A 17659-nucleotide genomic window follows, 5' to 3' on the forward strand; every position below is an offset into this window, starting at 1 on the left:
CAGGGCAGATGAAAGGATTATAAAATGATATCTTAAACAAGTGAAGTTGGAATGATTATTCATTAGGGAAGTGCAATGCTTTGAATCCAAAGCACCTTGTCATTTTCTTGCTAATCACTCCGTAACTCAAACATATATTTCTCTGGGATGACACAATTATTATATATTCCTGTGAAAAATCTTCATTTCTTTAAGGAGAATCTGAAGGTGCCCATATCTGTTCTAAAACATCAGTCTGCTTCAGATCTGATTTGCTGCACATCCCTATTCTCCATCAATTGTACCAGAACATAGAAGCATGGCATCAAGTTATGAAGCAATAGCCATATACTCTATGGGCTGCAACTTGAGGGCAAAACACAAGCATTGTTTGGCATGTGATTGACCACTTGAATCTAAAGAAAATGATTGTTTGGATCTAATGATTTCTTTAAAAATGTAAAATAGAATACAGCATATACTTCTTACATACATTTTTTTAATATTGTCAGTTCTCTTCCTTAACTTACCAGATTGACAATCTGTCTCTGAGAAGTCAAGCAATTGTCGATCTTGGAAATCTACAAAGCTCTCTTTTTTGTGTTCTCCAAATCTACACTCAAAGTCGAGTTCTTTCTGCTGGAAAGAAGTCATGAGTTCTTCATATTTTTGAATCTCTCCTATTTCTTGGAGTTTTTTCAGAGTCTGGCTCAAGCTGTGGCGACCATGCCAACAATACTGATTCTTAGCAACTCGGCTAACAAGATCAAGAGATTCCAGGACATTCACTATATCATAAATTCGCCTGCGTTCAACTCCTAGATGTAGGAAACCAAAGCATAAGACAGAGAACATAATCAAAGAATTGTAGCAATAAAATTTTTGAGAGGGAAGACAAATGATGAAGTTTTACTTCTAAGTGCAGACATCCCAATTTTTTCTGCTTAGCATTCAACTAGCTCTGTAAATAAAGACTAACAGAAATGTTACAATTCTGATGAGATTGTAATTGCATTAATTTATAAAAGATAAAAAACAATATGGTAATGTGATAGAAACATTTTAGGAACTACCTATGGCAGTTATAAATTCAACAGAATGTGCAGAGGATGCATCAGAAGACCTGTAGATCATAAATTGTCCCCATAGCATTAATACCAGTTGCAAGAGATTCTAGATTATGCCTTCATATCAGAGTGACATTTTGATTTCTCCTGCTCAGGAATTTTGTAAGTTCAGAAGATCTGGCAGTGATGCTATTTATGTCAATAAAGGTTTGTATCATTAATAAGAAATGAGAAGTTAATGTACTTGTGAGGTACATTGTGGGGTAGCTATAAATAGGAAGGTGCAAAAGCATTATTCTTCCTTAATATAGTAATAACCATAACTGTAACAGAGCTTCCTTGTGAGATGTCATGCACAGGACTGCACTGTAAATCAAATGATCAAGATCCTTTTCATTTAAAGATACTCATTTGCAATTGATCTTTTAAGAACAATTATCTATTGTATGTAATGTGGACAATTGGTGACACACTGGCTCCGTTTAAAATGTTATATTCTAATATGGTTGTATGAACAAGGAATTATTGATCCATGAACAATACCCTTGAGCTCTGCCAGATTCCATATCAGCTTCAGCTCATTAGTGGGCTGCCAATCCTGTACAATATTTGCAAAGGTAGACACTAACAATATCGTAGAAGCAACACATAATTTATAAGTTTATATATACATATAAATGTAAACACTGAAAAGAATTTAACAATTGCTGTGCAGGAAAAATAACAATCCCAAATTCAATAGAAAACTAATAACCAGATTGTGGAAGAGCTGTTAAGGCTGCTTTCTGGAATCTGAATTTGTTCCAGTGAAAGGAAATTTTTGAACTCTTATTTTTTATTCCAACAGCAAAACTGTCTAACATTCCTTAGTGAAAAGAGCGGGAGCTCCAGATTTATTATAAGAGGATTTAAAATGTCTCAGTCTTACAAACGCCCATATATTATGCTGTAAGCACAAATATATAGATATTTGTAATGTTCAAAAAGAATTATGCAAAACTGAGTAATACTGTTAGAGATAAGAAGACTAGCAGTATTACCCAGCAGTAATGCAACTTTAAATACTATTATTATAAGTAGCAGCAATAGTTGCTCCTTGTTCATGACTCGAGTCTTTGCAAAATTTAAGATGGTTCACCTTAAAATATACATTGAGATAGGTATTTTTCTTGAAGTTGATAGTGCCAATAAAATTAAGTAGGCAACTGGGAACCAGCAGCGTATTCAGTTTCTGAGACACCTGATACACTAGAACAACTTGTTAAATCCTTTAAAAGCAAAAAACCCTACTTAGATTATACAAAATACAATAGGTTAAAAACCTCATGATAGTTATATCATTTACTTTTACTTTTTTTTCTTTTTCCTGTAATTTTTTCACTTTTAAAAAAAGTACTTTCTGTATGGGCCTTTTTTTTGCATTGATGTATTTTCTCGTAATTATATTCTTGGTTTTTTGTTTTTTCCCTTTTTGTCATTATTTTATAAGTAATGATAATAATAATTAAAAAGAATTCAGCTGGGAACACATTACTTTGAACCTGTGGTATATAAACTTACTATTTATTCTCCATGCAAAGATTTACATTTGGAATAAAAGCATACTTTCTATTTTTCATTATCCATGAGTTAAACTGAAGATGGTTACAATAATGTGAGTTTTGGGTACTATAAAAAGTGTAAGTTGAGAGATATGTAGTTACTTTGGCTTAACAGCAGATCTGGGGGACGTAAGTCTTCACTGAAAATAATTTACTGCTCTTATATTTCTTGAGGCTTCATTTCTCATTATATTTTTCATTAAACTTCCTACAGAAGAGAAATAACTTTGCTGTGCAAAACAACTATTTTAAGGTAATCTGCTATACAAAAATGAAAGAAATCATTAAATTATATGAGGCCAAAGTTACATCAATAGTCTAGTAATACCGGCTCACCTATAAAAATTTAATAGCCAATTTTTGTTTAATATAGTCTCCCCCGACCTGGTGTCCTCTTGTCGGATATGACTACAACTCACAGCCAGCAAAGCATTTCCTGTTCAGCCTTGGGTGGCAATATATTTTGTGGAAAACTATCAAACCTATAATTGCCCTTTTCTTTGGGGTCGGCCCAAACTAACCTCATATCCCTATTCAAATGTATTCATTCCTCGTCTTTTGCTAGCATTCTACTAGTGATCACTGCTGCCATTTCTCTCTTCAGTAAACCAAGGGGAACCCAGGAGTAGAAGTAGTTCTTGACTTATAACCATAATTGAGCCAAAACTTCTATTGCTAAGGCAGTTTTTGTGTGTGTTTTGCCCCACGTTGTGACCTTTTTTTGCAACAGTTGTTAAGGGAACCACTGCAGTTGTTAAATGAATCACATAATTGTTCAGCGAGTCTGGCTTCCCCCATTGACTTTGCTTGCTGGAAGCCAGCTGGGAGTTACAAATGGGGATCATATAACCCCACGACAGTGCCACTGCATGCCAGTTGCAAAGCGCCCGAATTTTGATCATCTGAACATGGGGATGCTGCAAGGATCTTAAGTGTGAAAATGGTCGTAGGTCACTTTTTTCAGTGCCATTGTAACTTCAAACAGTCAGTAAACAATGACCTCTCTCCAGTCTTACAATTATAGGTAGTAAAATAATTTCTGTTGTGATTTTATTGATAAAGAATATTCTGGAGACTAAAATTTGCATCATCAAGAAATAAGGAGATATGAACTGAGTCAGTTTAAAACATGGACGATATGGAAACCCCCCCAAAAGAAATTTGGAAATTCTATAACTGATTATAAACAAATTACGTGGTTCACATTTTAAAGCAAACCACTCATTTCACGTTTTCAAGGTATTAGATGGGTTGAAATAGTTCAGTTTTAATGCTTGTCTAAATTAGCAATGCGCTTATTAATTTCAAAGCATACTATTCACACTATATAGTGCATGATATTATTATGTGTTGATGTGGAAGGGAGGCGATATAGACTTCAGAGTGAATACCTGCTTATGAAAGTAACACCATGAAACACACTGATTTGATACAGACTCTTTCAGCTATGGTTTTTCCTACTGGAATGCATTGTTGGATCGATTCCTGTGAAGGAATCACTTGGCAGCATTACAAAACAATTTAGCAGCATCTTCTGAGAAAGCTAAATAGAACACATGCAAATTACACAGTAGCACAATACAGTTAAATATGGCATATTTACAGCACTATGTCTGATGGATTCACATTAAAGTCTATATATGGTTTATTAGGAACATTAACTTTTGCAATCAACATTATTTTGCTTGGATACATACCAAGACTGGAAGCTACTTCATCCAAAGAAATTGTTGTCTTTTCTGCTGATAAAGGGTAACTGGGATAGCGAGCTAAAAATTTTTGGCACAGCAATCCTAAGCTTTTCTGTTTTCTGCTGGGTCTTTGCTTTTCATATTCATCTGCAATTCCATCATCTGCAGTATCACACTAGAAACAGAGAGAATGGTTCTGTATGGCCATCTGTTACATTATGCGAAAACATTAGTTACATATAGCTGTTTACTAATACATGTACAAACTATTATGTTTTAGAAACTCATTTCTGAAAACTAGATAACTTGTATTGCTTTGTTATTACAAATTGTATTGGTATTCAGAAAAGTATAATTTCGAAACATGCTACTATACTTCACATAGAAAGATTTGGTTTAAAGAAGTGCTGTTTTACTTATAGTTTGAAACAAAACCTCGCTCTGGAAAATCCAGGGAGAATATTTCAGCTCTTAAGAACTATCACTAATGTGGTATTCATATATGTTTTCTTTCCTCTTTGGAAGCTTCTGTGTTACACATTTTCAGAATTGTCTTCACTAGAATGAGTGAAGAATGCTTTCCTTTATCATCAATAAGTGATTGGTTTAATTTAACACAATGGAGATTATTAAATCTTGAGGGTTATGATTTGTTATTTGGTTGGCATGCACATTTATTGTATGATAAGAAGGTGGATAATGTGTTTAAGATACATATATTAAGGTATGCTCTGTTGCGAGTATGGAAAAAGTATAGACATAAGTTAAATTATAAGATACCAATTTGGGCAATACCTAAACATGCAATAGAAAATAAATAAATAAATAAATGTTGGATTTAAACATGATGAGACCACATATAAAGAAATTTTAAGGTTAGAAAGGAATGTATGGCAATTAAAGCCATATGATATTTTAAAAGAAGAAAAGATTGTGCAAACCTGGTTTCAGTATGGGCAGTTACAAGCAAGATGGAAAGAAGATCAGAAAGTTGGCTTTTCGATAACTGATGGAAATTTAGTAAAACAAATTAGAGATCAAGGTCAAGCATATATAAGAAGGATATATAATGCATTGATAGAAATTGATTCAGAAACGGAATTTGTTAAAGATTGTATGATAAAGTGGGCCCAGAATTTTCAGGAGGTTATAACAATGGATACTTGGGAAAAGATCTGGGTTAGAAACGTACAATTTACACAGGCCCAAAATTTAAGAGAATTTTTATAAAATGTTTTATAGGTGGCACTTAGACCCTAAAAAACTAGCAAGTATGTATCCGAACTGCCAGCCCAAATGTTGGAGGTGTGGTTGTGAGAATGCAACGTATTTTCACATATGGTGGACTTGTAAAAAAGTCAAAGTTTTTTGGATTTCAATCTGGTGGAATATGCAGAAGATATTTAAGAAAAAAATAAGGTTTATCTCGGCAGTTATTTTTTTGGGTATTATTACAGACTTTACTGTTATAGATACTAAATTGATGTTGAACTTAATTACGGCAGCAAGACTTTTAGTAGCGCAATATTGGAAGAAGGAGGAACTGCCGACTATAGAAGAGTGGACTTTGAAAGTTTCTAATTTGGCGGAAATGGCAAAGATTTCAGCATATTTGAAAGAACAATCGCAGCAGAGATATATTGTGGAATGGAGAAGATGGATTGAATATATTCAGAATAAATATGGGACTAAAAAGTTTCATTTAGCATTTGAATAAGTAGTGGTTTTGTATGACGTATTATTAGTTATTTGTTAGTAATATAGTTATGACTATGGAGAGTTAAAGTGCGATAGAATTTAATGTTTTATTTTTGTTGTTAGCATATTTTAGCTTACGTTTGTGAGTTTATACCCTGTATTCAGCTCTGGGAAGTCGGGGAGGGTGAGGGTAGGGGAGGGTTGGGGGAGGGAGATTTTTCTATTTAAAAAATGTATTGTAAAACTTTTCAATAATAAAAAAGAATGCTTTCAATTCAACTAGTCACTTCTTTTGTAGCAACTGCTCAAATATTTCACAAGTAGGTACAAAGTTTAGGGACCCACCCATTTTAATTTAGACTGCATTGAGGAAGATACTTTTGCAATGCCTGAAAGTCTATACAGCATATTAAGTTGTCTTTTCTGTCTGTTCCTGCTCATGTTCCTAGTCTTATATATAGTACATATCCATACATACATATGTATACTACAGTACCAAAATTATTAGTTAATACATTGGTAGATACCATGAGACTCTGATACAATGTAAGCAGGGATATTACGGCAAGTTGAGATTTTATTAAAATGATGAAATGTGTCATAATGTCACAATGCAAGCTCCACCTCTTATACAATTACTCTACATGCAATATCTTGGTGCAAGTACAAAAGGGGGAGACCGATTTTGGACTTCCGCCCACTAACAGTGCACATGTATGAAAGTAAGTGGCGATTCCTAAAATGTCACTGTAGTCAAAGTGAAGTTTTTGCAGGCTAAATTGAATCAATATATTAATTATTATTGGGAACGTTTCAATCTGGTTCTAAATGGATAGGCCTTTAAATGACCTTTCTTATTGTTAAACGTTACTAAGAAACACAATAAGGCCCTGGTCATGGGTTTGCACAAGGAAACCTGCAGTGATATAAGAAGGGGGAGAAACAGAAATACAGGAAGTCCTTGATTTACAATCACAATTGGGATCAGAATTTTGGCCATAAGTTGTTGCATATGTAACTCAAGGCAACATATGACCACAACTGAAATTTTGAGTTTTTTTATGGTGGCCATGTGGTTGAAAGTCCAAGTCCACTTTCCCGAATGGGGGTTTTCTGCTGGAAATTGGCAAAAAAAATGAAACAAATTGCAGACATAAGATGGTAAGACAATGCAGTGGTTGTAAAGTGCCCAAAATGAGACCATATGACTGTGGGAGAGGGGCCGCTTTACAATGACTTTAACTTCCAATCACTTTAACTTCAAACAGATATTAAATGACCAGTCATAAGTTGAAGATTATCACTATTCTCAGCAACAAAATTCCATGTTTTAGTACCAGAAGACAGTTAAGGTAAAGGTAAAGGTTCCCCCGCACATGCGTCGTTTCCAACTCTAGGGGCCAGTGCTCATCTCCGTTTCAAAGCTGAAGAGCCAGCGCTTGTCCGAGGACGTCTCCGTGGTCATGTGGCCAGCATGACTAGACGCCAAAGGTGCATGGAACGCTGTTACCTTCCCACCGTAGTGGTCCCTATTTTTCTACTTGCATTTTTACGTGCTTTCGAACTGCTAGGTTGGCAGAAGCTGGGATGAGTAACGCGCTCAGTTACGCGGCACTCGGGATTTGACCCGCCAAACTGCCGACCTTCTGATCGACAAGCTCAGCATCCTAACCCACTGAGCTACCACGTCCCTTAGAAGACAGTTATCAGATCTTTTTATATATATATATATATTATTGATTTTTTTCCAATTGAGTATTTAAAAAGCAACGTGGTAACTGGGTTAATCAATAGCTCAATAGCATATATAAATCTTTAATATAAACCTCATGTTACGACATCAGATATTTCCTCTTTTTCCCTTAATATCTACTATCTCATATTAAACTAATAGTTATTATCAACTAAATAAAAACATCTTACAATTATCAATAGTGTTTAGCTTATACATATCTTAATTGCGTTTGTATTCGATCCTTATATACAATCAATGTCCTGTTATTGCTTTCCTCCCTAAGTTTTAATTTCCCATCAATATTCAAATTAACATTTGTTATTTATGATTTCCAAGTGTTTTATATTTAGGTGACCAAAGTTTCCCTTATCTCAACTTCTTTGTCCCTTTTCATAATAAAGTCTAATATTCTAAATACACATCTTATCTATTTGATTATAGTCTTGTTCTGTTTCCTAAAAGTTATCTATTATCCCTTCTAATAAATCAAAACCATTATATGTGTTATCTGGGTTAATCAATAATTCATTAATATAGATAAATATCTCTTATTGGGCAAACAAAATTCTTATTTTCAACTAAGTAAAAACATTCTTGTTATATTTATCAATACTTTTTAGCCTATACAGTACATAAACTTTAATTTCCCATCAATATTCAAAGAAAACAAAACAAAACAAAACAAAACCACACTGTTATTTATGATTTCCAAATATTTTATGTTAGGTGATCAAATTTCCCTTATCTCAACTTCTCCCATTTTCCCTTTTATACCAAAGCCTAATAGTCTTGTTACACATCTTGGCTATTCAATTATATTGTTACTTTATTTTCTAAAAGTTATCTATTTTCCACCATATTTAACCCTCTAATTAATAATATAATATCCCCTTTAATAAATCAAAGCCATTATTTTCTTCAGCCTTACTCTGGCTTTCTTCCTTTGCCAACTACCCTTCCACCTCAATGCCTTTGAATCATCAAATAGTTCTCCCTGTATTATTATATATATTATTTGGAATAAGAAAGACCATTTGATTGAAGTTTTTTTTTTGGAAGAACGAGCCCATTTGTATTCATTAGATCACCTCTCTATTACTCCAATTTCCCACAATTGTCCTGATAGGTTTATCTTCCATTCAGTCTGTTGTTCTTCCTTTTTCTCAAATTTCTTCTGATTTTTGTAAAAAGTCTTTTCCAGTTTCAATGTTGCCACTCCCTTTTCTGATTTTTCCATTGGCTTGGTCTTTTGATCAATTGGGTCCTCTGCCTTGGTGTTTAGTTGTTCCAATTTTCCTTTTCCTGCATTGTTAGTTCTTTGGTTGTAGTCAAGATCTGAGTTTGTATATTTAAGCTGGCATCCAGTTCCTTTATGTTGCTTATTTTGTCACAAGCTGAAAGAATGGTTTCATTTATTGATTTCAACATGGAAAGGATTTCTTTATTCATATTCTCTTAATAGTATTTTAAGTTGCAGACTTTAGAATCAAACGTTAATTTTTTTTGTCTTTTTTAGCTGAGTATGGGACATCTATTTCACATGTTATAGGTGGTCTTTATAATAGAAGTTGTTTGTCAAGTAGAAGTTTATACTCCAAGGTGTTCCATCATCTCATATAATAACATGTGCTTCTCATATAAAGAAATAGGAAAGCAATTCCCCAAGTATACCTCTGAGAGTCAGTAAAAGTTTACAGTCATAGTTCCAGTAGGCTAGATATGCCGCCCAGAAGTTCCTTTTTTGCAGCTGGGTATTTCACAGGTGGTAGTTGTCAAGGTCAAGGAAATTTTAACTAAAGTCTGGGCTTCAAGCGAAGTCTCTTTTAGGCAATAACAAATTGTAATACCATACTTCGCCACAAGATGTCATCGACACCGTTTAAAGCTTTTTAAGTTCAAAATTTTTATGATAGTTTTTCAAGTCTTATTTCTTTTAAAAATAAAAACGTCTCCAATGAGAAAAGGAACACTTTTAATCCCCAAGTTTCAAAAGAATATACATCCAATTAGATTAAAATTGTTCTTATAGTTGCTCTGTATCCCCTGGGTAGTTAGTCGCCACTTTTCTTAGAGGGTGGGGTAAAAATCCCCTTCCCTCTCTCCTCACAGGGGGAAAAACACTTTGGGTAGCTTTTACAGGAAAAAATACTTAACATTTTAAAGAGAGGATCAGGTCTCACCCAGTTTCATCCGCATTGCTTTGAAGTTGCTTGGTGGTGATTTTGACTTGGCCTGTCAGCAGCTTAGTGACGAGTCATATTGGTATGTCCGGTCTTTCCCCCGCCAGTTTGGAGGGCTTCCCCAGACCAAACGGAAAGGCCGCCACTCTCCCGTGATCAAACAGGGGTCCCCTCATTGCTCATCGCCCCTACAGGGCGACCTTCAACCCTTTCCAGGGTCCCCCAGCGGAACAAATTCGGACGCGGAAGATGGAGCTTGCCTTCCTGCATCTGTGTCGCTGAGATGGGAAACCTGACAGTTATCAGATCTTCCCCCACGCTTCTGCAATGCATGTAAAGGCTTAAAAAAACCCTACTCCTGAGAAATTTCATTTTCTTGAAAATTTATTAATGCGTTTCTCACTATGAGTAGTTTGGGAGTGACAATTCTCAATAGGTTTAACTGTGTGTCAATCATTATATTTAATACAAAACAGGCTGATTGGTTAATGTCATTCCATTTTAAATAAATTATAGAATAAGGACCAACTTTTCAGTTACCTTTCATGAATGTAATGATTGACATACAGTACATAATTTATTCTATAGTGCTAATACAATATCCACTATATTTTAATCTTTTAAAAAATGGACTGATTCAGAACAGTTGGGTTTGCCTTTTCTAACATGTACTTTTGTGTCATAGCATTTACATTAGAATCTATTACCACGATGTCTATGATATCAGTAGAAGAGTCCCTGGGGTATTCCATCCATTTTAAAGAACTTTAAAACTTTACTTTTAAAAAAACCCCTTAAACATGGTAAAGTATGTAGGAGAAAACCAAGTCTCATTAAGTCTATGCATTCAGAACTTGAGATTTCAGTCATTTGAACCCAAAAACATTGCTGCCCATTGTTCTAAAAGTGCTTTAGGTCTTTCCTGTGCCCATCTGCTGTATTGTCAGGATCTTCCTTGTCCTAGGCTCACAAGATAAATTATATGTCCAGGCTTTAAATTCTGCTAAATTCAAAAAGTATTCAGATGGCAACAGGTTGTCATTGTCTTGTCATGTCATGTCCTCAATCACACATATTTCTGGCCCTGTAGTGCTCCCAAGACAGCCCAGGAAAAGGTAAGCTTCCTTTAAATTGCTGTCAGGAGATACATTGAAAACACACATGCTAGATACATCTGAACTTTGCTTGTTTCAGGTCTGAATACTGCTTGCTAATAATCAAAAATAAACTATACATAACTAAAGAGAATAGAATGCAAGTGAAAGTTGCTGAGATTGCAGATGTTAAACAGCAGCTGTTTACATGCCTAAAGAGAATATTATATAATTAAAATAGGTAGCCGTTTAATTATGACAATATTCCCTGTGACAGGTGAGTTACCTGTGAGGAATCCGGGAGAGCATCGCTGAATTCATTGTTCTCAATTGGTCTGAAGAGTTCTTTTTTCTTTTCCCTGTCCCGCATGTCAGGACTAGCAGCACTAATAAGCATCTTTAGGTTAGCCGTTGGAGTCCAAGGATCTGCAAGAGGCCTATCTGTCAGCTTCACAGGTGTAATTGGACTTCTCTCAGGAGTACAGTTTTTTTGCTTGGACAAATCAATGGGCTCATTTTTCATGGGAGTCTTTGGGGTCATTCTAGGTCGATCAAATATATTTTCCTGTTAGAAAGAAGGCAGCCAATTAACATATAAATATATAACAATTCCCGGGTTGTACAACACTTCAGTTTCATACCAAGAATTACCTGCTCAAGACTCAAGACTATCAATGGCTCCTAGCCAAGATGATCAGACATGCCTTTAGTATTGAGGGTAGGGTACCTCTCAGAAAGGGTGATACTGTGCTCCTGTTCTTCTCATAGACATCTCAATGTCATCTGGCTGACTTTCATGGGAACAAATGTGAAATAAGATAATTCTAACCACATAAGGCTCTTCAAATAGCTTGCCTGACTTTTATAAGGAGGAAGAGATTACAATTTGGGAAGATGATAAGAAACTGACTCAACCTAGACATCAGAACACTTAAGTCACAGAAGTTGGGAATCAAATTTAGATCAACTATTCTCAGAACAGTGCTTTTCTTTATTCATATTGGGATAGAAGGAAACTTCAAATTTGGAGCAAATCACTGTTTAGAATCTTAGATTTCCAGCTTCTTTGAAAAATACTTCCTAGAGGAGTTGCAATGTGTAATGGCACATCACATAACTTCCAGATACAAGGTGATTCTCAACTTACAACCAGTTGCTTAGTGACTGTTTGAAATTATGACTGACCTAAAAAAGAGTACTTATAACCCATATTTGAAGTTTCAATGATTGGGGCCCCTCTGCAATCATGTGACTGAACTTTGGATGCATGGCAACATGGCCACATTTATGACTGTTCGCAACATCCCATGGTCAGATGACCACATTTTACAACAGTTTGCCAAAAAACAGCACTTCTGGTTTCAGCAAAACTGCACTCATAGGGAACAACTGCAACTTTTGCTTTAGTATTGTCGCAAAAAAGATGGTAAAAAACATGCTTTATTATCATTATGGTCATATGTTAAAGGTACCTGTGTTCGAAGGCCTTTATTTAATAAACATGGGACTTGTTCAAGCATTGTGCTTGGTCATGATTTACTGTGTTGAAGTGGTGGGGACCAGAATATGTAATTTCACAATCAGAGAGAAATGGTTAGTCTTTCTAAAATTAATGCCTTCATATTTGAAGAAATCAGTAAAGATTCAATGACTGCTTTTTAAAAAAGTACTGTTACAAATAATACTTGCAAAAATATGCACAGATACCAACAAAATTCTCTGATAACTCTCTGATGTAGTAGAGGTTCATCCTTGCTGTATATGGCAATTATATATTCAGTTTGGTCTTAAGGACAGAGATGTGTAGAATAATCACTTGATTTGCCACTTTTTTATCCCTCTTTGTAGAACCTGCTTTTTCTTTAAAGAGCGCAAATCTTTGGGGAGACATGAATAGAGGGTCCATCTTTCTTATCCATCTTTTGTTATTCAACTCTGTTAACAAGACATCTTGGTTTAGGCTAGTACTAAGTACTAAATCTTATTTATAAAAACTCACATTAGTACAAGTGGCAATAATACTACAGTGCCTTGCACTTACGGTAAGTATTATGCAATTGCTTAGAATGGTGGAACTTTGCAAAGAAGAAATGTTACTGAATTATTCTTATTAAGACATCTAGCTTTGTTGAAGGGAGCATTGCACAGCAGTCAACAAGCATTTAGACTTGTTTTGCCTGCTTAGTTGGTTAGAGATCTAGAGATTCATTGTAGATAGTGTGTCAAAGGAGTCAAATCTATTTATGTAACCTGAGTGGGTTGAGTAGAAGTAGTTTGATAAAGAAAAAGATTATGTCTGCATTTTTATATATTAATCTTTTTTATTTTTTTCCTCAGCTTTACAAATAACTTTCCGAGCTAATAGTTTCATCATCTGCTACACATTTTAAGTGCTACTTAAAAGGAGCTTACTCCTCTTTTTGATATTTAAAACATACACACAACACACACACACAGCATTTGCCTGCCTTAAATTGCATAGCTAAAAGTGTATTTGTAAAATAAAAATAATTACTTGCATTGATGAAAAGCAACTTCAAATACCCAAACAGAAAAAAAGAAGTTATGCATCCAGGTTTCCAACACTACTGAATCAATAAATGCAGATCCCCATGCATAATCTTCATGAAAACATTAGTATTTCCAGTTTGGTCTGGTTCAAACAAACTACTAATTAAAACTCTTGTTTATGAGGAGCACCAGGAAGCGTTCATCTGTGGTTCATTAAGTTTTATATATAAAATTGGGATTTCAACTTGATTTCTTCCAAACAAGCCAGAATCAATTCTCAAGTCTTTTGTTACGCAGTGTTCTTCTACACACAGTTGGTTCCATTTTTTCAACTAAACAGCACAGCAACCAAAGTATAGAAACAAGAAAGAATATTGAGAAAATTGACTGAATTTTAAAATCTTATAACTCACAACACTGAACATATTACTGGGCACAATTTAGAATCTATTAGTAAAACATAACTCAGAAACAACAAATTAAAGATTGTATGATTAAATGGTTGCAAAAGTTGAAAACAGTGACTCACTTTAAACATTATACTTAGAAAGAACTGGTATTTTTCATTACAATATATTACTCCAGTCATGATTGCTAAGATGACTAGCTCCTTTTCCTTAAAATGTTAAAATGGAATGAACAAAGTAGATCTTCCATATGTTGTAGAAATGTTGCAACACTCAACAATTTTAAAAATTAATTTATGGTAGAATAAAATAAATTTTGAAAGTTGTAATTTCAACCTTTTATAAATTTCACTGAACAACACTCTCCTTCCAAATACGTTGAACTGACCATATATAATATATAACAGCTGCAAGGATTTTGATATGCTTTTCTAAAAATGGATGTACAATTCAATCTTTTGGAAATGATTTCTGGACTACAGTTCTATACATGGATTTGTGCCATACCCCAACTTAATCTGACATATAATCCATACATATTAATTTTAAATTTATTTTTCTTCTTATTAATTTAAATTGTAATAAAGACAGTCTTAATTAGAAATTGGTTATGAAATATTTTATTGAACTCTGGTATTTTAGAATATATTAGCCATTTGAGATTTGCTGGTTATTAGAGATGTGCTGATTATTCACCCATATTCTATTGCTTATAGGTAGTTCTCAACTTATAACCATAATTGCAAAAGAATAGGTAGTTAAGCACATCATTAGCGTAGAGTCATTACATTGCCACAAATGGTCCAAGTCCAACCCCTCTTAAATTCCATTGACTCTTATCTGGTGCCAATTTAATACTGAAGCTTAGTTGACTAAAGTCTTATGTATAGGCTTCAGCTTATACAGCCACAAACATATAATTAGGATCAGAATTTCCATTACTAAGCAAGGCAGTTAAGTGAGACTTGTTTGATTTTAAAAACTTTTTTTGCTACACTTAAACCAATCACTATAATTGTTAGGTGAATCATGCAGGCATTAAACAAATCCAGCTTCCTCTATTGACTTTGCTTGTCAGAAGTTGGCTGGGAAGGATGCTAATGGCAATCACATAACCACAGGATACTGTAACTGTTTTAAGTACATTCTGTTCACCATGTGCCCAAATTTTGATCACATGACTGCAGGGTTGCTGTGATCGTTGTGTGAGGACTTATTTAAGTCACTTTTTTCAATGCTGCTATAAGTTTGAACAGCCATTAAATCAGGAATGTCAAACTGCCGGCCTGCAGGCCAGATGTGTCACGTTGAAACCGCACCCACCCCATTGCCAGCAACGAGGAAAAAGTCACGATATGTCTTGCGACGTCGTGAGTTTGACTTGCCTGCACTAAATGAATAGTTGTAAATTGAGGATTACTTCAAATTGTTTTCCCCCACTCATCATATTTTCCATGCTCTTTAAACATGTATTTGTATCAATAGTAAAAGGTAAAGGTTCCCCCGCACATGCATGCTAGTCGTTTCCGACTCTAGGGGCCGGTGCTCATCTCCGTTTGAAAGCCGAAGAGCCAGCGCTTGTCCGAGGACGTCTCCGTGGTCATGTGGCCAGCATGACTAGACGCCAAAGGCGCACGGAACACTGTTACCTTCCCACCGTAGTGGTCCCTATTTTTCTACTTGCATTTTACCATGCTTTCGAACTGCTAGGTTGGCAGAAGCTGGGACGAGTAACAGGCGCTCACTCTGTTACGCGGCACTCGAGATTCGACCCACCAAACTGCCAACCTTCTGATCGACAGGCTCAGCATCCTAACCCACTGAGATACCGCGTCCCTTATATTTGTATCAATACTCTTTCCATTTATTCTTTAAATAAAAAATTAAGATTAAGTCAAAATTATCTGCTCTGCTTTTTCTTTCCTTAACTTTCTTTCTTAACATAACTTTCCTTTATGTTTGGCAGAAGCACCTCTGTAGCTTCATTTCATTAAAATTGTCTTCAAATATTGGTCCACCATATTTTGCTCTTCTCAAATAATGGCACATTAGTGACTGCATAATAATAATAATAATAATAAACCAAAGTTAGATACTGCCTGATTCCCAGCAACTCTGGGAAGCTCATCACAATGAAAAAAAATTACATTAAAATAAATAAAACATTAAAAGTAAAGTTTGACCATAGGCTTGAAGAACCAGGTCTTCACAGAATTTCTGAGCAACAGCAAAGTGGGGTCAATCTGGATTGGGGAGGGGGTGGCCTCATTTCAAAGGTCAGACACTATCCTGCCCAGCCAGGATTACTAAATAACCCACAATGGCCCAATTCTACTTTGTCAGGTTAATTGTGTGATCTGCTATCAACATTTGGTAGTAAATTATAGTGCTGCGTTTTGCATTATTTTAAAAAAATCAGGCATTAACAAATTTATTTTACTTAACCCACAACCCTTTGACTCCCTCCCAAAGCACTGAATTTTAATCCCAACACTCAGCTATATCACTTCCAGACTTCAAGTGGCCTTTGGAACCTCCTCAGAAGTTTTTAAAAACGTTGTTCCTGGTTGCAAAAGTTGTATAATTCTTGCACTAAGTCACTGGTTGTGTTTAGTTAACTTGGTAAGCCCAAACCAAACAAAGAAGGTTACCCTGGAGTAAATTATTTCCTAGCTCCTTAATAGAGCAGAGCTGATTATAAAAACATAGAGCTAATGCCAAGCTGAGATGCATTTTAAGAGAAATGTACCCAACAGAAAAACAGTGGCATGATATGTGGTGGACTAGGACTACTCTTCTTTATTTTAATGGTAGAGCCAGTTAATAATTTAACATAATGATAATTATCCACAGGATATTACAGTAAATCCCTTCCTCTAACTTTGTTGTTTGACTTTTTCATTTCTGAATGTCCCACTACAATCTGAAACTTTGGACTTTAAAGAAAATAATTTAAAGAAAGCCTTCGCACTGCCAGCAGATTTTAAAGTAAAGAACTCCAGGTTTTGGAATCCAGCTCTGCCTACTTACCTTTTGTGCACCGTCTCCATCTTCGTTTATGTAATCCATCTTCCCACGTCTCGGGCTAATCAGGTCTTTTAGCGTTAAACAATTCAACTCCATCTGTAAATGTAAAAGTTGCTCAAGATCTTCAGCATCTTACATCACTCCCCCTCCAATAAATCTCAGGTCCCGTATCCCACCTCCTCCCAAGAAATTACGAGCAAAATTTAGGAGAAGGCGAGCTCCCTAACGCGCAGAATGTTTCCCAAACCAACAACCAAAAAAGTTTAACTTCAACAGAAGACGCCTGGGAATGAGCAGCCCTGGCGAATCTGTCACTGACGTTCAGAGTTACTCAGCCGGGATCGGTTACTTTTGGCGCAAAGAACCTGGACGAGGAATCCCGGCTTTGAAAGGAGCGGGATTCCCAAGGACTCACCTCCCAGATCAAGGCGGGGATAATCCAGATCGGCCCGCGCCCTGAAGCGGCAGAAGGACCCTTCTCCCGACTTAACCCCGACCCCTGGGGCAGGAAAGGCAATTCCCCGCTCTGCGAGGAAGCGGGAAAGCTTTGGGGGATCAAGGTAACAGGGCCCCGTAAGAACAACGGCAGACTTTCTCTCTGCAGACCACCCTCCTCTCTCCTTCCCGCTCCCCGGAATGTAGAGACTTACATTTCTCGACACTCTCAAA

The 17659-nt window shown here is 35.7% G+C and overlaps 1 protein-coding gene across 1 annotated transcript in view; it reads right to left on the reverse strand.

Annotated features, from left to right (window-relative positions):
- E2F7 (E2F transcription factor 7) overlaps nucleotides 1-17086 on the reverse strand; it is a gene marked incomplete at both ends in the record, with an annotated part of 28231 nt that extends 11145 nt beyond the window's left edge. The window contains 4 exons of the mRNA XM_083365135.1: nucleotides 510-797; nucleotides 4345-4513; nucleotides 11332-11610; nucleotides 16994-17086. Of these exons, the coding sequence (XP_083221261.1) occupies nucleotides 510-797; nucleotides 4345-4513; nucleotides 11332-11610; nucleotides 16994-17086 (829 nt within the window). The remainder of the gene's footprint in view (nucleotides 1-509; nucleotides 798-4344; nucleotides 4514-11331; nucleotides 11611-16993) is intronic.
- Between the last annotated feature and the right edge of the window lie 573 nt (nucleotides 17087-17659).

This window comes from Vipera ursinii, assembly GCF_947247035.1.
Source record: "Vipera ursinii genome assembly, chromosome: 6".
Lineage (NCBI taxonomy): Eukaryota > Metazoa > Chordata > Lepidosauria > Squamata > Viperidae > Vipera > Vipera ursinii.